Source organism: Dipteris shenzhenensis, chromosome 6, assembly GCF_047967505.1.
Source record: "Dipteris shenzhenensis isolate YYH24624 ecotype China chromosome 6, Dip_SZ_1.0, whole genome shotgun sequence".
Lineage (NCBI taxonomy): Eukaryota > Viridiplantae > Streptophyta > Polypodiopsida > Gleicheniales > Dipteridaceae > Dipteris > Dipteris shenzhenensis.
Window position 1 is genome coordinate 49,700,981 of NC_141601.1, and position 27,999 is coordinate 49,728,979.

At 42.3% G+C, this 27,999-nt stretch overlaps 1 protein-coding gene across 1 annotated transcript; it reads right to left on the reverse strand.

The window, feature by feature from the left end:
- Positions 1-3,542: 3,542 nt before the first annotated feature.
- LOC147901286 (peptide-N4-(N-acetyl-beta-glucosaminyl)asparagine amidase A-like) lies at positions 3,543-5,923 on the reverse strand. The gene is made up of 3 exons (XM_087376463.1): positions 5,870-5,923; positions 5,588-5,743; positions 3,543-5,399 (listed from the first exon to the last, which is right to left on the reverse strand). Exons 1-3 carry the CDS (start codon positions 5,921-5,923, stop codon positions 3,543-3,545), a joined length of 2,067 nt encoding a protein of 688 aa, XP_087232589.1.
- Positions 5,924-27,999: the final 22,076 nt, after the last annotated feature.

The following is a 27,999-nucleotide window of genomic DNA, read 5'->3' on the forward strand; positions in this document are numbered from 1 at the left end:
ACAATAAAAGGGTGCTTACAAGAAGATGTTAGAAATGCTATATTCAAAATCTGTGGTATTGTGAGGTATGCTTACTATCAATTCGCATTATGTATTTTCTTCATGGACATGTGAAATAGGTGGATATCTCAAATATCTTACATATGCATGGACATGTGAAATAGGTGGATATCTTAAATATCTTACATATGCATGGACATGTGAAATAGGTGGATATCTCAAAAAGAGATCTCTATATCGAGCATCGAGAAGGCTAGGGTGGAATCCATCGAAGCCGTATGCTTGCTTGAGAAGCACTTTCCCTCAAGCATTATGACAACTCAAGTCCACTTGCTTGTGCACCTAGTTGATGAGGTGGCTATAGTAGGTACCGTACATAATCGATGGATGTTTTTTCTCGAGCGGTTTATGAAAACTTTAAAGGGGTTTGTAAGACAAAGAGCAAGACCAGAAGCAAGCATGGCAGAGGGATGGCTTGTGCAAGAGTCATTAGTATATATCACAGAGTTTCTTGCATCCACGGATCCTGATATGCCACAAGCTTGGCACAACAAGGATGATGATCGCATCATTGGCAAGGTCCCCCAAGGAAAAGGGATTGAAAGAAAGATGAGCGAAGAGCAAATGGAGAAATTCAATAAGTTTTGTATCCTCAATAACCTTGAGATGCAGAAGTGGATTGAGAGATATGAAGTGGCCAAAGCAGAAAAAATAAATGCAAGGACGAGATTCAGAGTAATGTACAGGCGATCACAACCATATCCACGAGATCTGGCTCTTCTCCCTACTCACATGTCACTTGATTGGCTACAACTGGCTGTACGTAAAGTCGAACGTGATGGAGAGATAATAAACGAGCGTGAGCGGGAGTTATCATCTGGATGTATGGTGCATGTAAGTTTCTTATCTCTTGACGTAATTAAGTAATTATTTGTGGCAATATATGCTATAAAATAGGTGCATCTTCATTGTTTTAATGATGCTCTTTTACAGTACAAAAAGTACAGTGCATTATGGTCATATGGACGACATTTTCACGTGGAATGCATCGATTCAAAGAGAGTCACGTATGATTGTGGAGTCATGGCTAACTTCACACAAGATAGCCGAGCAAGTGCTTCGGATACCAATCTTCTCTCCTCACAGTTGGATTATTATGGAACCATACGCGACATCTATGAAATTGATTTCAGACGATTTACTATTTTCATTCTTGATGTAAAATGGTTTAGAACTACTTACAACGGTCCCCATGCGACAGTGAGAAAAGATAGTAGCGGTCTCGTTGCAATAGACTCCACCAAACATTGGACCGATGAAAGTGATACTTTTGTTCTTCCCGAGCACTGTGAGCAGGTGCATACTAATGATTTAATTAGTCGAAGCTTTCGTTTTTAAAGTCCATTGATATATATATAATTGACGACATTTGGCACCCATCTTCAATATAGGTGGTTTTTCATCCGGATCGTTCTGATCCAAGATGGTGGTACGTGATCCAAGTTGCACCACGAAGTAAGCAAATTTTTGAAGATCGAGATGTGGATATGGAGATGCCACTACCAATGTCGGATCCAATTGATGAATCTAGAGAAGAAGATGTAGATCACCATATGAGGCAAGAGTAAGATGCACATAATGACATCGCACGGGAGGAGGATGGAGATCATGATATTGACGAGGAAGACAACAATCATCAAGATCAATCACCAGTACACTTAAGATTTATTGAAGAAGATGATCAAATACTTTTAGGTGAACATACGATACTAGAGTACGATGATGATATAGGAGATCAACTCGGTATAGAGTTGGAGATAGACTTGCTTGGTGCCTTAGACTTGGCTCAAGATGAAACAGTTGATGTAAATGCTCTTATTTGATTTTTCTCATCTCAAACTTGGACATGAATATATGAGCTTCAAAGGCTTGATGTACATGCTCTCATTTTTTAATTCTCTATGAGCTCAAACATGTATGAAAATTTAAAAAATTATCATTGGAAAAAACTAATTTTTAAGGCCTTAAAAAAAAAAAAACTCTCTGTAAAAACGTCGCTATAATATTTTGTCTCAGTGTCGCTATATAGCGACTTTTAAAAGTCGCTATATAGCGACGATTTACGAAACTCGATTTTTATAACGACAATTAACGCTAAGCGGGCGCTAAACGTCAGTACGTAAACGTCGCAATAGGATACGTGTGTAGTAGTGTACACAATGTGGAAATGGGATTCCTATAACTACATAGCATACACAACATACACAGCATTCTATAAATTTAAAAAATATTATGTAGTGCGTCTATCAATGTGTCTATATATGCATCTGTCTGTTCGGGTAGTGTCTATTTGCGTGTCTATAAAAGCGTCTATAAGACCGTTTATAAATGCGTTTATACACGCTTTTAATGTTGCGTCTGTCTGTTTTTTAAAATTTTTAGCAGAGCGTCTATTTATGCGCCTATATGTGCGTCTATACACGCGTTTGTCTGCTATATAGATGCGCCGTTAGACGCAGGTCTCTAGACGCGCAAATAGACATGCAAATAGACGTACCCGTAAAATTTTTTTTTAGTTCAATAAATGCATCTGTGTGCGCATCTGTGGATGTGCTTTGTCTTGTTGTGCAATAGGGCCTCTCTTCATTCCTGCCCACCTTTCACCTCAACATGGTATTGCCCCATACTATATCTCAAATCCCTCTCTAACCCCTTGAAATTTGGAAACACTGATTGGAGGCCCTTTGGAGACCCAAATCTCCCCTAATGAAATAATCGAGCTTAGGAATAACAAAGTTAGGGTTAGGGTGTAGATAATCGAGCTTAGGATTAGGTTTAGAAAATCCCACTGTACATGCTCAAAATTGAAAAAATGTGCATGTTCCACCATAGGAATAATGTCCCATCAGACAAATGATATACAATCATCGTGAATCTTTGCGAGTATAAGAGTCTTACTCATTGAAATATCCTTGCAAGGTTTAGTGACCACTAGACACATCGAGGTATGATATGAGTATACGGACGCACAATTTTTAGAAACTACACATCGTAGAGATTTATCAAAGCAAACATGCAAACTTCATGTCCATACCTTCAAAATGGATCTTCGATTGTATCAAAACTAAGCCTTTCAAATACTTTAAATATATGCTTAAAGAGCTTAAAATACTTCATATTTATAAATGAAAATTAAGATTCAAGGACTCTTTTACTCTTTCATATGTCGTTATTCATTGTCATGGTTATTAGTTACGGTTAGATTTAGGAAAGAATTCAACACTTTGAACGGGTTTCGAACTGTTACATAGAAAGAATTGGCATTAGCATATGCAAGGAGAGACGATTACGAGTAACTTCTTGAAGAAACAATGATACATTGAAAGGCGTGGCACAGCATAATTGCTATAGTTTAAGCATGGTTGCAATATAGACTATAGAGCATCAGTGTGGATTTAGCAGGTCACTTGCCTTCTTGGTGGAAAGTTCGAGAGTGCATGATTGGAGGCATATATATTGCTACCTGGATAGTTCTTAAATTATTAGCAGCTGCACAGTGTGCACTCTGTAGATGATGAATCGGAAACGATTGCGTAATTGCTGGCGCTCAAAGATCGCTGGTAGCACCCAGCTGAGGTGCTCTTGTAATCATACGTTTGCTGGAGTGCTCCTGAGCCACTGGAGACAACGTTGTCCGAATTGACAGTGAGCTGTCCAACGGCTTCCTGGGTATCATAAAGAATTTTCGCATAGGCACCGCCTCTGTAGAGCGCGTATTCGTTTGCGTCGAAGGCATGCGAGATGTTGCAATTGAGATCGGTCGAATTCCCCGCCCCATCAGATTGCAGACAGCTGAGCTGAAACGGGAAGTTTGTGGATCTTTGCAATGACGCCGTCACCTTGGTGGTGTCGGTCGACGTGACTTCGGTCTGGGTAGTGATCAATAAATCAGCACTCTGAGACGCATAGTAATCGTCGAGGATAAGAGTGTTGTTATATTGGAGAGAGGAGGTCACGCATGTGGTGGTTGTTGCCCCACTGGCAGATTTCACGTAACCTGCGAATGAGTAGTGACGGCTGGCAGAGATCAAGAAGTTGCCATTGATGCCTGAGAATTGAGAGTTGTCAGTGGGTGAGAAGGCTGGGACGTCGTAATTCTGCAGGACGCCTGTGGTGTAACTGCTTTTGTGGTCGAGCCACAGATGAAGATTTGCATCCACAAGCCAAACAGACAGAGCGTTGGCGACCTCCAGTTTGAAAGTGTGGCTGTTCCCGTCGACCAAGGAGCCAACGAACGGCGTGATGTCGAGAAGGTAGGTGGGCAGAACAAACGAACCGATGGGAGCAACGGGTTGCCAGAGAAGAGGGTTGAATCCTCCGGTGTAGATCACAGGAAAAGGCCAGACAGCGCCGACGAACTGCTCATCAAGATAGGCAGCGATCTCTCGGAAGGGACCGTTGCTGACGCTCAAGTTGTTGGCCTGAGCAAAGGCGTTAGGGGGATTGGTATACCAGGTTTCATCATCGCCATGAAACGAGACGCAGATCTCGAGAACGGCCTTGTAGATGTTCTTAGGGAGCTGGAGCTGCGTGGACGAGCTTTGCTGATAGTCATCGAGGCGAAACCAGTATCCACCACCACCTTCTGGCGATGGCAGGGAGAGGGGCAAGATCTGGTGAGCAGGCGCACTATCAAGATCTGGCGACGCATACTTCCTCTTCATGCCCGTGCTATAGAAATCCAGGCTCACGGTCACGTCGTAAACACCCCCGTATATTTTGTCGAGCACGTTGCCTAGCTCCACCGCGATACTCCTCTTCTTCTTAAACATCGTTGTGTAGCGTGTTACATCTTTGGTCACGTTCCACACCGCGCTCTCGTCGATAGGCTCCGGCGTGCATGTCCTCAACAGCTCCACACGATCTATCCACAACGTCGCAATACGCCCGAACTGCATCCCGGTGCATCCTGCATCCCATCTTAGTACGACCTTGTCGAAGGTGCTGGGCGCGCAGGGGATAAAGTTCCCTGTGGCTGGGTTAGATTTCTCTGTCTCGCCGAAGGAGAAAGAGGGGAGGGTTACGGTGCAGAGAAATGTGGAGGTAGGGGGCAAAACTTGAGGCTGGGCAACCTCAAGGAACTGCAAGGAAGGGATACTGGCGGTGGAGGAAGTGCCGGACGATGTATCGTCCATAGGATGAACGCGAGGTCTATGTCTGGGCCGAAATCGATAAGGATAGGACGACAGAACAAATTTTTTGGAGTGGATGAGCTGAATGAAGGCAAAGGTAATAACTAGGAAAAGCCATACTTTGAAGCGAAAGCTTTCCATTTCGAAAGCTGATCGTCGGTAGCGATCAGCTTCGAGGAGGGGAATGCTAGATGCAAATGTAATGATCTTGCAATGAGAACGATCACCAGTTTATGTACCTAGCTAAATGATTCATTAAAGCCTGGCTAAATGTACCTAGCTAAATGATTCATTACAGCTAAATGTTATCAACTTCGGTTTTTGCTCGTCGAACCCAGTTCCAAGAAGCCCTTTTCACCACGTCTAGCAAAGCCCGAGGACTCGAGACAAGGCACCTCGTCGTGCGCCGGACAAGCTATACTTCCTCGACATCCAGAATCCAGAACGTCTAATCCGGGAGTTCGAAGATAATCCATAGCTCCATACGGGAAAAGATGATCGTACGCGCTTTCTTCCCTCTTCCCCAGAATCAATGTAAACGTCCCTTGATACTACGTCACATAATCAAATGTTCAGTCATCTGTGGATCCAACACGAACACTAACGCGTTGTTCTGTAAGCAGCGCTGCAGCATTGCAGCAGTTGTTCTCTTAGCTCTAAGCATCACACCTACCAACGTGGCGTTGATCCAGCCGCAAAAGATTAGATAAGTCATAACGATAATCACCCATAAGCTGTATGATAGCTCAACAGTAAGCACCGATCCCCATAGTAATATTTGTACTGCCAGCATAAGTAGCTCTCAACAGGATGAGTAATCGGGACGCATCTCAGATTGCATGGTCCTTTGGGAATTGCTTGGACAACTATGTATGTCGGATAGTCTTGAAAAATTAAACAGAGAGTCAAAGGCTCCAAGCTTGCTTGCAGACTACCTCATCCGTTCTTCGCCTGGTAAACTTCACCGCCTGCACTTCAAATATTTGTTGCATATTGTTTTTGCGACACAGGTTAATCACAGCTTACATGATAGCACAATTTGCTGCTGATTAGTTCAAAGTAATCATTCCGTTCTCCCTCAGTTTTCGCGCTTAATCGAAATTGTAGCCACCTCCTGGCCACGTTCGTCGACGAGTCTGTGAGGACCGTGTTGGCTACTAGCTAGAGCCAAGAACTGTGAAACGCAAATCGATCAAGTTGCACCGTTAATGGAGCCGTACGTTGACATAATTTCGAACAAACTCAGTAGGGATTGTCTGCTAGAAGAGCTACACTTACACCTGTACTGACTTCAGAAGTCAGAGGGTACGGCCTTTCGTCTTAGCACGTAAAGGGCGATACATTGATCCAATAACTACAGTTCTTCTAACAAATTCTTCCATACATATCGAAGACCAAACCTAATTCAAAATGGATTTATATTTCAATGCAGAAATTGAGTTGATTTCTTACGTGAAAATTAAGCTAGGGCCAAAGGCAAGGAGGAAAGCCCCCTTCTACACCACATCTAGCAAAGCCCTTTTCCCTCCTTGAGTTCAAAAGGGATTTGAGTGATTTGAACTCAAGACATACTTTACCCACACATAAGGTCTTTCCACTAGGGTGCATATTGGGATACTCTTAAGAAATTATTGTAAAAGGCTTTTAAATTCTTACCTTCATAACTAACATGGAGGGGGGCCTTTCCCTAATTCCTATTTCATGGAAAGGAGGGATTTGAGTGATTTGAACTCAAGACATACTTTACCCACACATAAGGTCTTTCCACTAGGGTGCATATTGGGATACTCTTAAGAAATTATTGTAAAAGGCTTTTAAATTCTTACCTTCATAACTAACATGGAAGGGGGGCCTTTCCCTAATTCTTGATAGTACACTATGAAAAAACCCTAGATACAACCTACATTCAAGCTGTTTTTTAAAACTCATTATCTGTAAATTTTGCTTGGATGAAAGTCAAGCATTATACTTACATATTATTGGGTGAACCCCTTGGGCTCCTCTTATTCATTCTCTTCTTTACCCCCTACCCTCCTTTGCCTTTACCACCCTTCCTTTCGCACACTGTTGAATTGTTTTCAATTGGGGGGAACTATCTCATAAATCCACAAGGTAATTTTTTAAGTTTTTTAAAGCAAAACAATTAAAATTATGAAATTTAACTTAACATCTTATAGAGATTTTCATATCCATTTCATACTACCATATAATAACCCCATTAATTAACTATAATCTCTCTCTCTCTGAGACTCAAAAGACCACGATGAGACATTTGCTATAACAAACCTCAAAAAATATCATCATGAGACACTTAATGTAATTACAAAGAATTATAAATGCACATGAGTAGATATTTAATTTAACTATAAGATCATGAGACATTAAAGAAAACTTAAAAACATATCATGACACACTTACATATAATATGATAAAACTTCTTATAATTATAAAAATCCATTAACAACATTTAATACAATTTTAAAACAACATTCATATAATCTTAGAGAGAGAGAGAGGGGGAGAGAGAGAGAGAGAGAGAGAGAGACAAGATGCATCATTGACCACAAGGGAGAGAGAGAGAGAAAGAGTTAGGAAAGGGAAGAGAGAGGGGGTAGCAGGGATGGAGAGGAAGTCGTAACTTGTGGAAGGGACAAAAGAATTGGGAAAGTCAAGAAAGATGTAGACAAAAAGAATGTTTTAGGAGAATGTTATGGAGAGTGTTGTACTTTTATTCTTTTATATGTAAATTTGAAATTTGAAAATAGCATATTTTTTTTTCAAATTTTTAAAAGTGAGGATTTTATTCAAATTTTCAAGTTTAGATTTTTTTAATTTAAGTTTTAAATTTCTTTAATTTAAAACGTAATAGTATTTTATTTTCTATGACGATTTTAATTTTCCAGACTTTTTATTCAAATGTAAAATTTAAAATTTTAGTGATCTAAAATTTTGGTTAGTAATGTTTTCTTGTTTCTCTCAAAAGATTTACTTTAATTAACTACTTTTTTTAAATTTAGTTAATTATTATGCTTAACAATAAATTAAAATATATTTAATTTAGAGTATATTTGCTACTATTATGTTAATATTACAATATATTAGCTAGCTATTATGTTAGGAGTAAAATACATCTATTTAATTGACAATATATTTATTTTAAAATATTTAAATTTAGAATTTTAAAAATGTATATCTTTTTATAAATTTAAGGTTTAAATATATCCCCCACCTTAGTGTCTCAATGTGTTTAATTAACATTCAAGTTGCCTGAGATTTTATTCTCTTATTTGTTGGTGGAGCATGCACATGCATCTCTCATTCATGGTATTACTCACTTATATGGTGTAACACATGAAGTTGATGGGATAACAAAACAAGTGCAACCCTTAAGTATACTTAAAGTGGAGGCAATAGAAGAAAAAGTAGGGCGATCTAGAGTGGTTCAGATAGAGCCCCTAAAAAATAAACCCCGATGTCAAATGGAAAGGCGAGTACTTCATGAGCTACATTTCCAAGTGCTAAGATACCTACAAGTACTCAAAAAAGAGGTCGTTCATCTACAAAGAAAGGGAGAAGAGAAGAGGAAGAAAATGAAGAGCATGCGGAGGGTCTTGAAATGGAATCACATTTAGAAGCAAAAATGTTGTCAATGAAGAACCTAAATCTTCGCTTGAATGAGACAGTGACAAATGAGGATCCAGGATACATATGGGGCCATAAGACTTATGTTGTAATGTATGCTTTATCGGTGGTGAAAGTAGGCATCTTCACCAACAACAGGACCTTAGCTAAAGCCTATGCTGAAAATATTTTTGAGGCTTTGATTAATGGGAAAAAACCAATTGTTTTAAATGTGGTAATCCATCCAAGGGGATATTGGCGAGTCAAAGGAGATTCTAGTCAATCCATCCCTTTAGAGCAGCCTCAAGATTTTGAGATGGAAGTCACTAAGTTCCTTGGAAAATAAGTTCCCTCACTTCAAGAAGGACAACATTCAGTGGATGATTTACAACGACATATAAGGGATACCAGGAGAAATTTCTTAGCTCACTATGTATTTGAGGCCATAGCCATATGGTCAGCACTATGCTTATGCTTGTAATGAGCATTCTATAGAGGCATACAATAAAGGAGAAATTACTTATGACACCTTCATGAATGTGCCTCAATCCCACTACTTTTTTGCAAGCATTTATATCTTCAAAAATGAGAAAAATATTTGATTGAGTCAGAAAGACTTAATCATGACATTCATGCACTACGAAAGATCACTTCCACTTCAGGGATGTTGCTCAAAGCTAGGACCATATGGAGAACTTTTAATTCTCTTGTGACCACTCTCAAAAGAACTGCTACTAAAGTGGAAGTGGAAAATCTTGTTGACTTTTACACATGCCTGAGTGCAATTGTACCAAGAGGAAAGCAAGAAAGGATAGAGGTGATGGCAAGCTTTAAGGCAGTAAGGGATTGGTATCAAGACTACACAAGCATACTTTTCCATAGTGATGAAGTTTTCGATCAAATAACAAAAGTATGTCTTGCATATGAGAAGGGAGATGTCACATATGAGGCTCCGTCATTTATTAAAGACAAGGATTGAATGTGGAGGCCTATAAGAAACTTGCCAGACAAATACGCAAGTATTGCTGTAGAGAAATTAATGTCCAAAGAATGGTTTTTTGGCCAAAGGGACAAAGATCATTGCAAGGAAGATAGCATCATCTAGCAGGTCAAGCGTGATGCAGTAAAGAGTGCAATTGAATATTTGCAGGTAGAAAAAAATATTCCTATTAGTCAATGTAAAGTTGATCATAGTATTGTGAAGCAGATGGCATCAGCTTTACTGTTGGCTAAACAAAAGGCTTGGGCACACAAATGCATGAAGGTAGAAGAGGATGGGTCTGAAGTTACTCCTTCTATGGAGAATGACATCCCAAAAAATGTGCATGCATATGTACAAAAAATTATCAATGAGCACACTCTCACAAAAGCAAAAACTTTGAACAGGGGCTTTTTTTTCATACAAAAGATAATTTTAGAGTTTGGAAAGAGTGTAGAGTGTAAGGGAGTTTCATTGAATGACTTCTTGTTTGACGACACCGCTTGGAAGAGGCCTCAACTTTTCTTTGTCTATGAAATATCACTTGATGATATTCGTTAACTCCTTGACAGAATATTACATACCACCATTGGTAGAGTAGGACTATGTAACAATATCATCATATTTGCTGATAAAGAAGACAAGGAAAAAAAGTGTCTGCTACCCTAGAAAAACAATATGGCAATGAGCTTAAGATTTACAATGGTATATACTCAAGAAAGAGGGACAAGAGAGAATGCGGTCTCAAAATACAGAGTCTTGAAACCATTTTCTCGTGCATGAAGAGCCCTTACAATGATTAATCCTTACAGAAGAACATAAGAGGGAATGCAAATAGATTGCAACTAATGTTGGAAGAGCATGCCTCCTCCATCGTAACACCAGTCACTATGAAAGGCTAACAAAAAGTGCTGATCTTTTAATTAGTATGATGGAAATTTTGCTACCGCCTAGATGGGAAGTCACCTTGTGCTAAATGGTTTGTTTGAAGCTCTTATCAGAAAAGGATATCCTGTAAATATTATTGAGATCTCTTTAAAGATTGTGGGATGAAGCAGAGAAGGGAAAGGCAAAGAATCAAACATTGAAACATTGAGAAGGATAAAGGATAAAGCGGATAGGGAGGATGATAAAGCAGATATTGAGATAGGGGATGTGATTGGCATAGATTGTGGAATAAAGGAGAGTGGATGCAATAAATTTTCCTAGAATTATCTTTTGGGAATATATTGGCTTGTGCGATGTATATATTTTATTGAATAGAAGTGAATGTGAATGTAGCTTGTTTGTACCCTGAATTCTTTTACATATCTTGAATGAGTGCCCTGACATGATTTGTAATGTGTTTTATATGCTCGTATTTGGTTTTTTTTTTTCAAACAGATTAAAAATGGAAAGCCCTCCTCCATAACAGTCTTTCAAGAATGTCCCCAACCCAGTTCCCCATGTTTCTGTCATTCGGGACATCCAAACTCTTGTATCACATGTAGCAGAAAAGATTGCACATGATGCAAATTGGGTGAAGTATAATGTCGAAGTGCATATGTGTGGGTGGGGTCTTGTTTGATCATGCGTGGAGCGGCATGGATTAAGGGGGGAACAAAACAACCTACAGGATCTCCGTAAGCTTTGGAGAGACCATTACGACCAACTATATAGCAAGGATGATACTATAAAAGACATAATGGTTTGTGTAGATGTCTTCTTAGATCGCAAGTACATAGTCCAAGAAGAGTATAATTATATATTAGAAGAAGTGGAAGATGAGACCTGTCTAGTGTTGAGGAGGAGGAAACTACCTCGGATAGTAATGAACGAGCAATAGACCTCCTCCTCTCTTTTGACATTTTTGGAGAATCTCTTTTGGAGACAAATTTTGTTTAACAATACTATTTTTGTGAGAATTCTTGTAAATGAAAACTCTTTTGGATATAAATTTTGTACCTGGACACTCTTTCGGACCCAAATTTGGTGGGTGAAATTTTTAGGCGAGCGGTCACACTCTACACAAACCCAGGTAGTGAAAGGCTCCTCACTACCATGGGGGCCTTACTCTCCATGCAACAAGCTATACAATCTCCACCTCTTGCCATGTATGTGTGCTTCTTTCTCTCCTAGGTGGTCTTGAATGAGCTATGGAGTTTGTACTAAACCCAACGCCACACAATCAACAAGCTTTTGGAATGTGTCTTTTGGATAGGACATATTTGCGTTAACTATGTTGCCTCCACCCAAGTGATGATCCTTGCTTCCAAATGTACTCTTGATCCACCAAACTACATGAAGTCTAGCAAGAAGGGAGCATAGAGGAAGGAAACTACCTTCGGACGGAGAGGTCCCCCATGGTGAGCTCTTCCTTAAAGGAGCTGCATACCTGGCTTTAGCCAGTTTTTGCTCTCTTAGCATTGGTCAAGGGCGTGAGCCCATGGTCGACCCCCCTCCCCTTTTCTTTGTACAGCCTTGGTCCCCTTTTGTTTTTGGTGGCTTGACTAGCCCCGCACATTTATTTTTTCTTAAATGAAAAAATTGCAAAAAAAAAAAGGCTCTGGGCTGAGCCATTTGCACTCATCACATCACTATTAAGCACACAAAAGAGGTTGATACTATTATGCAACTCCGTGTCTATTACTTTGTTGCGTCCTTTTCCTTGAGGCACAATAGAGGTCATCCTTAGGTCTTCATCATCTCTCCATAGTCGTGGGAGAGAGCTATCCACATCAACAAGAAACTCAGAAATATATACAAGTGACTCTTGTACCAACCAACCCTCGGCCATGCTACCTTCGGGTCTTGCATTTTGTCTCACGAAGCCCTTCAAGGTCTTCATGAAGCGCTCGAGGAAGAACAACCATCGTGCATGTATAGTACCGCATATAGCAATCTCATCCACCAAATGCACTATGAGATGTAGTTGGCTTGTGAGAATAGAACGTGGAAATGTCTCCTCCACTAAACAAACCGCCTCCACTGACATAACTCGAGCATTCTCAAGCGTGGTGGGATCTATTTCCTTTGAGCTCACATACCTCACAAGCTCGCCCATCTTGTAAATACAATCTTTCACGTCCTTTGATGCACTACGTGAAATGCTAGTAGGCAGTATGAACTGAACCCGCGAGGAGGTGGTTGATTAGTTGCTTATAGCTATTCTCTCACAAATTTGAAAGGAAAAAGATATTATGCATATAAAATACTTACTTGGAGCATCTTGTGCCAATCATGAGATTTCAAGCCATATAATTGCTCTACACCTCTTTCCTTGCTCTTTGTAAAGGCTCCCTTCAAACACCTCATGCATCCAGTGGGAGTATGAATTGTAGTAATAGTGCGCTTCACCGTCGCCATCTCTAGCTTTGATAACATCCACGGTGCACGAGGTAAAAAAACACGCCCATTTGGTCTCTCTTGAGGCCAAGCTTCACGCATCCTCCCTGTGGTACGTAGATCCTCCCTTATGCCTGCCGAATCTCGTGTCCCATTCAAATGCTCCCAAATGGTAGATGCCACATTCTTGAGGATATGCATGGGATCGAGCAGGTGATTGATCTTGAGGTGAGACCAATATGATAAACGATAAAAGATGGAGTATCTAAACAAAATAAAGTGTTAGCGTGCAATCCTCACTTTCAACCAATATAGCCAATCTTTACTTCGGCCAGCCAATAGTTACAAATCCTTACCGGCTCATGCCAAGTGGTGGAGGAGTCATGGAACTGTCCCAAATTCTCATCCAATCTCCCGCGGTGAGTGATTGTGGGAGGACTTCATTCCAAGGGGCAACATATCTAGGATGATCAGGTGGGAGAAATCGATGGTGATTCTCATAGATGACCTTATTCAATGCGTCTGCCCGTGAGGCAACTAGCGAAGGACCACAAAGAGGACATGCATGGTAACCCGATGTAGTGAGACCTGAAACAATAGATGCAATTAAGAGTAGAAGGTGGGTTTAGGGTGCCACGTCCTTGCCTTTTCATAATTAAAAAATGCAATGCTTACCTAAACACTCGCCATAGCCTGGGAAGTCATGCATCGTCCACATCAAGACTGCTTTGCAGTTGAAGTCTCGTGACGAGGGAGGCCTGCTCACATCATGCACCTCGATACCTCTCCAAAGTATCTCTAGCTCATCAATCAAAGGCTCCAAATAAGCATCAGGGTTTTTGACTTTATGTTTCCCTGGAATTAGAAGGGACAGCATGACATGTTCTTTCTTAATAGCCATAGAGGGTGGAAGATTGTAATTCACCAATACCACTGGCCATACACTGTAAGACGTGCTTTTGAGACCAAATGGGTTCACACCGTCCATACCCAATCCAAGTCTCAAGCTCCTAGGTTCTTCCTTGAAGCTTGGCCATGTGTCTTCAATATGCTTCCACGTAGGAGAGTTCGCGGGAGTTCTCCACTTGCCATCGGTGGATCGATGGGAGGAATGCCATGACATGAGCTCTGCAATAGATTTGCACTTGGATGCGAGGGATTATGGGAAAATGTCGCAATACCTTACGAGGCACGTCCAAGGTTTTGAGATCTGCTCTATATCTTGCCTCTCCACAAGTACGACACTCTCTTGCATCCTTATGTAGTCCATGAAACAAAACGCAATCGTTGACACATGCATGGATGCGCTTGTAATCTAATCCTCCAAGAGAGGTCACATGTTGCCTTGCCATATCTCTTGAGGTCGGTAATTTATTCTCCCTTGGAAGCATTTTACACAATAGCCTGCACGTGAAGACCATAAATGAGGAAAAGCATTCGAGTAATTCACCCACTAGCATAATTCACCATGTTTGCAAAATCGACTTTAAAGCTTACTTGAGTAATGCATTCAAACTTGCATTGCTCCATCCATAGATGGTTTGCAAGTTTAGTAACTCAAGGGAGGCACGTAGAACAGAGAATGTGCACCCCTCAAATAGTGGAGTCGATGCTGCGGTAAAAAGATCATCCTGCTCCATGCTATTATCCCTCCCTTGATGGACATATAAATCCCGCACCATATCATCAAACACCTCCTCCTCCATGGCTTCATGAGGTAATGGTGGAGGGCTACTATCACCATCACTCCATGCATCCGTAACGGTCCCTCCTGAAGATCCCACCTCATATCGCCGACGCTTCGCCTCCTCACGACGGGCATAGGGTAACATGTGCGGGTGTGGCACTGCATCCTGTATCAAATTAAAACGGGATCATTATAACTCAAACATATGAACACCCATAGGTATCTCAATCAACCTTAACTTACAAATCCTTACCCTGTTTACGGTCACATCCCATTCTCCATACTTTGAGATATGATTGAGCGTGCATAATCCTGCGTGCACGATACATGTTTCCTCGACATCGATCACACAGACATTTGATTTTTTGCTCCAATCACATTTCGCGATGGTGGATACGGAGGGATTCATCCTCACTGGAGCTGCTTGTTGAAGATGGAGACATCCTACAAACAAACAACCCACCAAATTTGCTCTTCTTCAAATGCTTAACTTAAAAACTCTGTGTTGCATCTATCGCCGCATCTATCGTCGCGTCTAATGGCGCGTCTATACGCGCTTCTAAATGCCCGTCTACTCTATGTATTTAAACGCGCCTGTAGACGCGCTAATAGACGTGCCTATAGATGCGTTTACTCTGTGTATTCAGATGTGACTATAGACGCGACAATAGACGCGACTATACCCGCGACTTTTAAACCTGCTTTTCGGCGCGCCGCTCGCTTTGCTTTTCTTTTGACTACTTAAACTTCGCGAGCGGCTTTCTTCCTTCTTTATTAGCAGTTCTATAGATTCGAAGCTTAAGAGAGAGCCTCCCATACACAGCTCCAAGCTTTCACTCAAGACAAAGGGACCATACCTACACAGCTTGCTTCCAAGCCTAAAGAAGAGGAGGAGTACGAACAAGGAGAAGAAACAAGTTTGGAAAAGAAAGATCCTTCCATACCTTTTCCAAGTAAGTCCTTTTCAAGTTGTTCTTGCTTGCTCTTTCCAGTTTTGTACTTTTTCGCATCCACGAAACGCAGCATCTAGGTATGAGCGACACGTTCTTTTGTCGGGCGAAACGTCCTTTTCGACTTTTGAGTATTCTCGACTGTCGGAGCGCGTGTATAGAGGCGTCTGAGGGCACGTCTAAACACACGTCTATAGGCGCGTCTATATGCACGTCTGGCTTGTTACAGACACACACAGACGCGTATATAGACGCTCACACAAACGGCCTATTAAACGGAGTTGTAAACGAATTGTTAGACGCGCTATTAGACGGATGTTTGGACGGACTGTTAGACGCGCTTTTAGACGCGCTTTTTAACACACTGTTAGACGGATTGATGAACAGATTGTTAGACGCGCTTTTACTTGAATTGTTAAATGCTCTGTTAGATGTGTTTATAGATGCGAAGATTAGACGGGTCTATAGACGCGCTCTGACAGAGCCTCTTTTTTTTTTTTCCCCCTTTCTTCTCAGCTCCCAAAGTAATAGATTTGTTTATTTTTTTCCAGTTTAACATGTGGGGAGGAAGTGCTTCTAGCTCACCTGATCCACGTGAATCGATATGGAAGGATTTATATAATATTTTAGGGCACCCTCCTAGTCCTGCAGAGTTATACGGGTACATGACGGGTACCCTTAACACTCCCCAGGAGTCAGCAGTACAGACTCCGAGCCACCCCACAGCGCCTGAGATCACCCCAGCGGAGTCCGCACAGCCGTCTTATGCCCCGTCTTATGCCCCTTCCCCCGTACTGTCTTATGCCCCTTCCCCCATGCCGTCTTATGTCCCTTCTGCCATCCCGTCTTATGCCCCTTCCCCCACACCTTCAGGAGGTCCTTCTGCCTCAGCGAGCCATCGACATACTCCCCAGCCGTCGAGACTCGGTTCTCCAGCTACGAGTGGTCAGCGTAGTCCCGTGCAGTCCCCAGCTACGAGTGGCCAGCGTACGAGCTCGACACGACAGGGTGGCAGGCGTAGTAGTAGGGAGAGCAGTGGCGGATGCATGGCACAGTGCTTTGGGCCATGTGGTGGTGAGGAGGATGATGATTCCGATGATTTAGACGTGCCTCTGGGTGATGGTACGATTTATTATGACATCACCCAGACAAGAGACATCTTGATGGATGCGCGGGGGAAGGACATAATGGCCTTCATGCGCTCTGTAATTGCTAACAATTACAGAGATTGCTTTATCCACTATAAAGACCACCCAAAGAGCTTGGCTGATGAGACCCTCGCTACTGTTCGCTCTAGGTATCCTAACCCCCCCAATCGCCAGTTCACAGATAAATGGGGGAAGTCAAAGATTGTTACGATACTTAGCAATAAAAGATCTTCCCTTAAGAGGCAGGCACTAGTGGAGCTTGCCAGGATTGAGGCAGGTCAACCTCCAAGGGGCCCGCCCCACACCGCTCAGAAGCATGAGTGGAAGAAGGCAATGAAGTCAGCGAGGGAGGAGCCCAGTCGTGGAGGCACGGAGGATCCAGATGGAGGAGTATGGGAGCGCACATTTCGGAGCAGGGGGTGTTGAATCATGGGAGGCCCAATTTGTAAGTATCGATCTCAAAATATATTGCTTATGTAGTTTATTAGGAGGTTGGTTGTTTCTTTGTACTAATCCCTCCACAAAGTGTATCGTGGTCATGCAGCTTGAGATCGTGGGCAGATACCCTACTCCAGTGGAGACAGCCTACCACCACCACCATCGCAGAGGAGATACATGGAGGCACTTCTATGATGACGGGTTGATTACTGAGGAGCAGTATACCCGAGCTACTGGACAGGCCCCTCAGGTATTTGAAAGTAATTAAATAATGCCAAAATTATAAGTAAAGATTTGATTTTTCATACATTGATATATGTTGTCCCTTGTTTACAGGCCGCCCCTGCACAAGACGACGAGGAAGACGAGGAAGGAGGTGCAGAAGGGAGCGCAGAAGGCAGCGTGGAAGGCAGCGAGGATTAGTCATAGAAGTAGTGCTACTATTCTTTTTTGTACTTAAAGCCATTGACTTGGCTTCGTGCCTCTTGTATATAGACTCCTCTTATTTTTTGTACTTGAAGCCACATGACATGGCTTAGCTTCCTTATTTTTTGTACTTGGAGCCACATGACGTGGCTTAGCTTCGTGCTATATGTATATACAAGCACTTTTTGAGCTTTCAATTTTATTGCGTTTTGGAGTTGTAATATTTTATTTGGAATTGTAATTAAAATGCGGTTGGCTATAAGAATTGAATTACAGAATGTGGATATGGGATTCTTGTAACTATATAGCATACACAACATACACAGTATTCTGTAAAATTAAAAAAAAAAAAAGACGCGTCTATCACTGCGTTTAGAAACGCGTTTATATTCGCGTCTGTCTGTTTGACTTGCGTCTATATGTGCGTGTATCAAAGCATTTATATGCGCGTCTATTTACGCGTGTATGAGCGCGTCTATACGTGCGTAAGTCTGATATATAGATGCACAGTTAGATGCGGGTCTCCTGACGCGCAAATAGACGTGCCCGTAAGTTTTTTATTTAGTTCATGAAACGCGTCTGTGCGCGCGTCTATGGGTGCTTTGTCTTGTTGTGGTTACGAGTGGTGGTGTTGTGCATCCAGAAGGGGAGTGTTGCTCATCTTCACCTGTTGATGATGGAGAGCTTGGTGATGACTGTGATGAGCTGCCGAATTTCTCAAGTGACTACCACTTCCAACCACATAATTGACCCAAGGGGGGTGCATTAAGGTAGAGAAGGAGACAGATTTATGCGAGATAGGTGACACCACATGCCCGTTTGTTGCCAAAATTCCACAGTCGAGATGATTGCATCTACCAACGAGATTTCAAGGCCTTCTCAATGCCTGCTTAGTAGTGGGAGGTGATCTGGGCGGAGGTGATGGAGGGGAGGGGCTTGAGATGATTGATGGGGGGGCTTGAGCCGATGAGCTCCGAGCTCTGTGTGTCAAGAAGAAGATGGTGATGAAGATGAAGATGAAGAATATGGTCACTGTGAGTTTTCATAAATTGTGTGTATAAATGATAACATTGAACCGTATACTTAGAGGTCTAATACAAAAAAAGAACTCAGACTACTCTGTTGTGCTCGCCTAAACTACAATCGCTTGCGTAGGGCCGTTCGCCTAGGTCCGCTTGCCTAAATTTCTTATTCAAATTTTGTATATAAATATTCTTTTGGATACATATGATAATATACGATGAAGTATTAAGTAAATAATTGTCTTTTCATAGTTTTACTAAATTTAATATGAGTTTTAAGTAATAATTTATCTTTTAATTGTATGTATTGTCTTTTAAGTAAATTGTCTTTCCGCTTCTTACCTGCTTAGATTATGTTTGTGATTGTTTTCGTGTTTGTGTTTGTGTTTGTGTTTGTCCAATCCCCTTGGGGGAGTCACTCATCATATGTAACCCTATCACGTGAGTTCAACAGAAGGATTTTTTTAATTTTTAAAATTTACAAAAATAAATATACATAAGGGACTATTTAAAATAGTTTTGGAAAAAATTTACAGATTTGTATAGAAAAAGGGTACATTTTATTCATGAAATTTTTTACAGATAAGGGACTTTAAATATAGGCCTTGAACGCATGTGATATAGAGGGTTTATACATATTGACCCCCCCCGAGCCAATCCCCCCAAATTAGACATGCATATTGTCACACGTCCGCTGAGTATGGAACCCCTCATAGGAGGAGACGTCATGATTCATATTCTCCAGAGGACTTTGATTCCATGCAACCGACTCCTCAGGGGCCAATCCTTGCAACTACCCCTAGGTGGACTCCCCATGGGCCGACTCCTCTCGAGCCTAGCATGGCGACTACCCCTAGCATAGGGGCCTACCCTTGTGACTACCCCTAGTTGGACCTTCCACGGGTTGAGTCCTCTCGAGCCTAGCACTATGACTACCCCTTGGGGAACTCCTTTGCTAGCATCCCATGGCTTCGTCTCGGGAGCCCCGACCAATTTGTCGCATTCATGAGTGATGCGGAGGCAACGAGATTCTTCTCTGCTGTCCTAGAGGACCTCAGTTATTCCATCTTCTACACCCCTTGGAGGTAGATCATGGCCATTGATGGCTTTACCTACGCACGATAGCCATCCCCTATAGCTCCTTTGACTGAGGGGTCATCACCTGTGCATATCCATCGTAAGTCCAGCAAGAGTAGTAAGGGTCGAGGCTACTGTGGTGGCTCGAGAGATGTAGACGAGTCTGCACACTCGCATCCCTACAGGTCTCCAATTCATCATGAGATGTAGTACCAGTCATGTCCCTTGCCCTCTCCACTCATAGGCTGTGACACCCGAGAGCCCACTCCCTTTGCTACGCCTCGCTCCTTAAGCACTCACACCACCCCTTGCTCTAGCTCTGCTACTCCATCCACCACAAATCCTTTGGACTTTGTTTTGCCTGAGGACCTTTCCTATAGAGTGAACAGCGTTGGGGAGGTTATACAGGACGAGGATGGGAAGGCAATCACCAGATACATGAGGAGGTTGGTGAGCACCACTTCCCCAATGATATATTCAGACCTTGGAATCAACAGGACAATAGAGCCAAGGAAGCCTGCATAGAAGCCTTGAAGAGACGATTTCCAAATCCTAAAGGGTTTGAGTTTGGAACCAAATGCCATGCTTACTCGCATGGGAGACCTCCTTAGGGTCTCGTAGATACGAACTAAGGGATGTTGTAATCAAAGGTAAACATGAGCCAGGGTGGGCGGACCTGAAGGATTGGAAGAAAGTGAAGAAGTTTTACAGGGACAATCTAGATGCGTTTGTGCCCTAGCGCGGCGGACAGCAGTGAGGATATGACTGTAGACCATAGGTCCTTTGCACCTTGGGAGTGGTGGTAGACTCAGCAATGAGGCATTGATGGTAAGTATATATTTATCTTCTACTGAATTTCTAATATGTTCAATCGTTCAAATGTCTTGTCATTCATATCTAACTAATTGAATGCTGATCCATAGGAATCTGTGATTGGAAGGCCTCTAGACAACGAGTATAGAAGGGCCTTCAAGATTTGAGCTAGAGCATGGTTTAAGGAGAAGGAGAGAGAAGGAGTCCACATTTATTGGAAAAGGGTGGCGACGCATCATGTGAGTATACCCTATTCCTCTTCGTTAATGTTTGACTATCACCATTGCCTTACAATCAACGCTCTTAGTTTTTCTAATTTGTTTCATTCTTAGGGAGGCACGTTCGATGCATCCGGAGATCCAGATGGAGAGATGAGATCTGAGGAAGAAGCGGCTCGGTACGCAGTAGAGGAGGGCAAGGGATTGGGCACTCACAAAGAGACCGAGGGCGACGAGGCCGCACACAGACTAGAGATCAAGGGCGAGAGAACAAGGAGGATGAGGAGGACAACAATTAGGATAGGACAATATTTAGTGGTTCAATATTTTGGTACTTCTGCCATTTTGTAGTAGATCAGGCATAATATTTGAATAAAGACATCAGAAAGAGATCCAAACGAGTCAGATGAAGACCAAACTGATGACTCAGATACATGCCGCCACGTCTATCAACATAATGTGGCATGCAACACCAGACAGGATTGTGAAGATGCTTCAAATGTCATTTCTCACTACTACATACGGATCCTATTGTGATGCTTAAGTACCGACATTTACCGTGCACGGGGTGCTAATCATCGGTATTGGAAGGAGATTGGAAGCAGGCTTCGTTAAGAGTCACTATATAGCGATGTTTTCCTAAAGTCGTTATATAGCAACGTTTGCCTAAAGTCACTATATAGCGACGCTTATCAGATTGGTAGTGGTTGTTATATAGTGACACTGAGATAGTTTCCTATAGCGATGTTTTACATAGAGTTTATTTTCCCATACCGACTTTAAAAGATAGTTTTTCCCAATGACAAATTTTTTTTCATTTTCATACATGTTTGATCCTTTGAGAGAATAAAAGTACAAGAGCCTGTACATCAAGCCTTTGAAGCTCATATATTCATGTCCAAGTTTGAGATGAAAAAAATAAATGAAGAGCATTTACATCAATGGCTTCATCCTGAGCCAAGACTAATGCACCAAACAAGTCTATCTCTAACTCTATACCGAGTTGATCTCCTATATCATCATCGTACTCTAGCATCGTACGTTCACCTAAGAGTTCTTGATCATCTTCTTCAATAAAGTGTGGTGATTCTTGATGATGATCATCTTCTTCCTCAATATCGTGATCTCCATCTTCCTCCTGTATGATGTCATTATGCGCATCTTCCTCTTGGCTCATATTGTGATCTTCATCTTCTTCGCTAGATCCATCTGGATCAATTGGATCCGGCATTGGTAGTGGCATCTCCATATCCACATCTCTATCTTCAAAAATTTGCTTACTTTGTGGTGCAACTTGGATCAGGTACCACCATCTTGGATCAGAACGATTCGGATGAAAAACCACCTATATTAAAGATGGGTGCCAAATGCCATCAATTATATATATGAAATTATGCTTAAGTACATGTATCAATGGATCTTTAAAAATGAAAGCTTCGATTAATTAAATCATTAGTATGCACCTACTCACTATGCTCGGGAAGAACAAAGTATCACTTTCATCGGTCCAAAGTTTGGTGGAGTTTATTGCAAACAGACCGCTACTGTCTTTTCTCACTATCACATGGGGACCGTTGTAAATAGTTCTAAATCATTTTACATCAAGAATGAAAATACTAAATCGTCTGAAATCAATTTCATAGATTTCGCATATGGTTCCACAATAATTCAACTGTGAGGAGAGAAGATTGGTATTCGAAGCACTTGCTCAGCTATCTTGTGTGAAGTTAGCAATGACTCCACAATCATGCGTGACTCTCTTGGGATCGATGCATTCCACGTGAAAATGTCGTCCATATGACCATAATGCACTGTACTTTTTGTACTGTAAAAGAGCATAATTAAAACAATGAAGATGCATCTATTTTATAGTGTATATTGTCACAAATAATTACTTAATTACATCAAGAGGTAAGAAAATTATATGCATCATACATCCAGATGATAACTCTTGCTTGCACTCATTTATTGTCTCTCCATTGCGTTCGGCTTTACGTAGAGCCAGTTGTAGCCAATCAAGTGATATATGAGTGGGGAGAAGGGTGAGATCCCATGGATATGGTTGCGATCGCCTGTACATTACTCTGAATCTCGTCCTTGCATTTATTCCTTTTGCTTTGGCCACTTCATATCTCTCAATCCACTTTTGCATCTCCTTACTATTGAGGATTAAAAACTTATTTAATTTCTCCATTTGCTCTTCGCTCATCTTTCTTTCAATCCCTTTTCCTTGGGGAACCTCGTCAATGATGCGATCATCATCCTTGTTATGCCAAGCTTGCGGCATATCGGGATCCGTGGATGCAAGAAACTCCGTGATATATACTAATGACTCTTGCACAAGCCATCCCTCTGCCATGCTTGCTTCTAGTCTTGCTCTTTGTCTTACAAATCCGTTCAAAGTTTTCATAAATTGCTCGAGAAAAAACATCCACCGACTATGAACGGTAGCAGTGGCCACCTCATCAAGTATGTGCACAAGCAAGTGCACTTGAGTTGTCATAATGCTCGAGGGAAAGTGCTCCTTAAGCAAGCATACAGCTTCGATGGATTCCACCCTAGCCTTCTCGATGCTCGATATGGAGATCTTTTTTTGATATATCCACCTATTTCACATGCCCATTTAAGATATATTCATAATCAGTCTATAGATTATTCAGCTTAAATTGAAGAAAATGCAATCAATGCGATTTACTAGTAAGCATACCTCACAATACCACTGATCTTGAATATAGCATTTCTAACATCTTCTTGTAAGCACCCTTTTATTGTAATTGGGAGGATGAACTATCAAAGAAACAAAGAAGTCATGTCTATTAGATATCAATGCTCACTGTCATGTAACTACGTGGGAACCAGCTAACTCTACTTGTAAGCCCCCCATATGAGGAGAAGGCATTTGAGTAGCTCAGTTATCCGGTAGGTCTTGGTTTGGACACCAGATGGGGGCCATGTGTGGCCTGATGGCTAGAAGGAGTTGGCACAATGCCAACTAGGCTACATGCAAGTGCGGGAAGGCATCCCATGACTGACCGCATTGAGGGTAGACGGAGCATTTCCCGAGGCAGCCCCACTCCCAGGTTGCGTGGCCCATTTGGAGTCGCAGATGATCCCGGATGGCTATGGACCGTAGGTCAGTTGCTCTATTTTGTGCACTGGTTCTATCGTGTGGTCGGTGGACCCCCAGTCGACCATTTTGGGCGGACTGGCTCGGTCACCCAATTGAGCCCAACCGACTACGACTGGTGGCTATATAGGAGCAAGCCTGTGAATCCCATTTCATCACTGGCTATAGCAACCCTCATTCCTTAGCATCCAGCCTCTGTCCTGTACTATTTCTAGCTCGCCATCGAAGCTTCTTTCACAGGAGCGCACGGTTGGGAGACAGCGCCATCTATCGTATCAGTTCTACAATAATCAATTTTTTGATTCTCCATACTATCTGTTTTCTCTCTTGCGTATGAGATCCTGTTATCTATTGAGCACAGACATTGTATTGTTTTCTTACAATGTCAACAATATAACATAATCATAATTACGCTAATGCATCACGATTATTGGTACACTAATCCTACAACTTAGAATACCTATAAGACCTTGTGCCAATCATGGGACTTGAGCCCACTAAGCTTATTGTCCTTTGAAAATGCTCCTTTTAAGCAATGCAAGCACCTTGTGGGTGTTTGAAAAGAGGCAATGTCCACCGTCACCACTGCCTCCTCTCTTGTAGAGAGGATCCATGTTGCTTTTAGGAGGATAACTTTTCCTAAAGCACGCACTTGGGGCCATAAACAAGACATCCTATTGTAAGCATGCAAGGCTTCTCGCACTCCTCTCAAGTCTTTGGAACCAACCAAGTGTGCCCAAATAGTAGCTTTATGCTTTCTCCTTGTTTGTAGGCTTATACTTGTCTCCTCAATCCAATCCCTTTGAGAATTGCTTCTCTAAACTCCTCCTTCCTCTAACTAGTTATTTGAAAAATGGTATGTTTCCTCACTTTTGTAGGGCCAGTCCACAAAACACCGCGCGGGACTATTCTAGGTAAGAAAGTGCTTCTTCTTTTTTCCTTTTGTTATTTTTGTTATTTGCATTGGCCTGCAACTAGCGCCTTAAGCACTGGCGGCAGTGATGGGCGTAGGAACCGTCTCTTCCCCTCTCTTCCCTTATTCCCTCTTCTTTCCCTCTTTTCCCCTCTTCCTTCTCTTCTTTTTCCCTCTTCTTTTTCTCCTCTTTCAATCTCTTTTCCCCTCTTCTTTTTCCCCCTCTTTCAATCTCTTTTTCCCTCCTTTCCTTGTCTTCTTTTTCCCCTCTTTCAATCTCTTTTCCCCTCTTTCAATCTCTTTTATTCTCTCTTTTTTCTCTTATGCATATTTGGTTATTTTCCCTCTTTCAATCTCTTTTTCTGTATTATTTCTCTTCTTTCCCCCTCTCCTTCTCTTATGCTTCTCCTTCACTTTTGCTTCTGTTTGCTTTCCCTCATATGCTTTTTGTTTCTTACCCGCTCTTGTTTTTTGTTTTTTATTTTTGTGTTTGTGTCTACGTTAGACATGGGATCACGTCGCACGTCCGACGAGTACGAAAACCCTTGTAGGAGGAGACATCATGATCTCTATTCTCTAGAGGACTATGATTCCTCTCAAGCGACACCTCAGGGGCCTACCCCTACGACTACCGACTCCTCTTGGATGTAGCACTGTGACTACCCCTCAAGGAACACCTTTGCTAGTAGCCCATGGCTTTGTCGGGAGTCGCGACGAGTTTGTAGCACAGATGACCGATGAGGAGGCAGCGAGATTCTTCTCTCTACTATCCTAGAGGACCTCAGCAATTCTCTCGCCTACATTGAGGGCTGGACCTACTACCTAGTTGTCCCCTCTAGCCCCTTCAACTGAGGGTTCATCACCTGGGCATGCCCATCATAAGGGAAGGAAGAGTAGGAGGGGTCGCTTATGTTGTGCTGACTCGGGAGATGTAGATGAGTCAGCACACTCACATCCCTATAGGTCTCCACTTGGTCCTGAGACCTAGTACCAGTCAGGTCCCTTGCCCTCTCCTACTCCCACTACTACTCCTCGGTTTGGAAGCACTCACACAAACACCACTCGCTTTGAGTCTGCCACTACCATGAGTCCTCTTTACTCGGTCGAGGACCTATCCTATCAAATCATGGCTGCTAGAGAGATAATAGAAGATAAAAAGGGTGCAGCAGTGATGGCCACCACGAGGTGGTTCATGAGCCACCACTTTAGGAGTGGCATAGCTACTGACTCGCAGTATCAAGATGACCAAAAGAAGCAGGCAATCATTGATGAATGGAAAGCAAAATACCCTAACCCCCCAAATTGGGAGTTCAATGACAATTACATGCGAGAGCGCATGCGTTTGGTCTCGCAGCATCGTAGCTCAACCTTGCATACTTCCATCGCAAAGGGGAGGGCTGAACCTAGCTGGCCAGACAAAGCTGATTGGAATTTTTTCAAGAAGCAGAATAAGGACCATCCCAAAATGTTCAAGGGTCAAAGGAGGGCTGCGAGGAGACGGATGAACGCCATAGGTACTTCGCACTTTGGTGCAGGCGGACGGTTGGCATTCGAGGCAACTGTGGTAAGTCTACTTCTTCTCATTTAGTGTATTGTTCTATTTGTTTGACTACATATTGCATGCACTTTATCTAACTCTCGTAAATTGGGCCTATAGCAAGCTGCGATGGGTCACCTTCCTACAAACACAGAGATGAGATGCGTGTTTCGCATAGGAACAAAGCTGTGGTTTATTGAGCAGGAGGCAATGGGAGCGATGGTCGATTGGGCTGAGGTGGCTGCTTGCACGGTTTAAGTCTACTCCTACTTACAATCTAACTTTTTAAACTGTTTTATTCTTTAAGCTCCAATCTAATTTCCAATTAATATGGTTTCACTCTTAGAATCAAAGCTCAAGCGTCCCATCAGCAGAGGTGAGCGGTGATGATGAGGGATTAGGCTTACACACCTTTGACGAGGGCCAGGGATCAGGCACAGCTCACGAGGGCCAGGGATCACCAGATACATGAGGAGGTTGGTGAACACCACTTCCCCAATGATATATTCAGACATTGGAATCAACAGGACAATAGAGCCAAGGAAGCCTGCATAGAAGCCTTGAAGAGACGATTTCCAAATCCTAAAGGGTTTGAGTTTGGAACCAAATGCCATGCTTACTCGCATGGGAGAGCTCCTTAGGGTCTCATAGATACGAACTAAGGGATGTTGTAATCAAAGGTAAACATGAGCCAGGGTGGGCGGACCTGAAGGATTGGAAGAAAGTGAAGAAGTTTTACAGAGACAATCTAGATGCATTTGTGCCCCAGCACGGCAGACGGCAGTGAGGATATGACTGCAGACCATAGGTCCTTTGCACCTTGGGAGCAGTGGTAGACTCAGCAACGAGGCATTGATGGTAAGTATATATTTATCTTCTACTGAATTTCTAATATGTTCAATCGTTCAAATGTCTTGTCATTCATATCTAACTAATTGAATGTGGATCCATAGGAATCTGTGATTGGAAGGCCTCTAGACAACGAGTATAGAAGGGCCTTCAAGATTTGAGCTAGAGCATGGCTTAAGGAGAAGGAGAGAGAAGGAGTCCACATTTATTGGAAAAGGGTGGCGACGCATCATGTGAGTATACCCTATTCCTCTTCGTTAATGTTTGACTATCACCATTGCCTTACAATCAACGCTCTTAGTTTTTCTAACTTGTTTCATTCTTAGGGAGGCACGTTCGATGCATCCGTAGATCCAGATGGAGAGATGAGATCTGACAAAGAAGCGGCTCGGTACGCAGTAGAGGAGGGCAAGGGATTGGGCACTCACAAAGAGACCGAGAGCGACGAGGCCGCACACAGACTAGAGATCAAGGGCGAGAGAATGAGGAGGATGAGGAGGACAACAATTAGGATAGGACAATATTTAGTGGTTTAATATTTTGGTACTTCTGCCATTTTGTAGTAGATTGTGCGCCTCAGCGGATATGCCATTTTGGAGTTTAGCACTATTGCCATTTTGTAGCACATTAGCACATTACTTCAATGGATTTGCCATTTTGTAGCATATTGACATCACT

Excerpts from the sequence above, each read along its gene's own strand:
- LOC147901286 (XM_087376463.1), bottom strand. The coding sequence starts at position 5,923 with ATGGGTGATTATCGTTATGACTTATCTAATCTTTTGCGGCTGGATCAA. Across the intron at positions 5,744-5,869 it reads TGCGGCTGGATCAACGCCAC|TATCAAGGGACGTTTACATT; the intron begins GTTGGTAGGTGT and ends TATGTGACGTAG. Across the intron at positions 5,400-5,587 it reads CTTGTCCGGCGCACGACGAG|ATCATTACATTTGCATCTAG; the intron begins GTGCCTTGTCTC and ends TCTCATTGCAAG.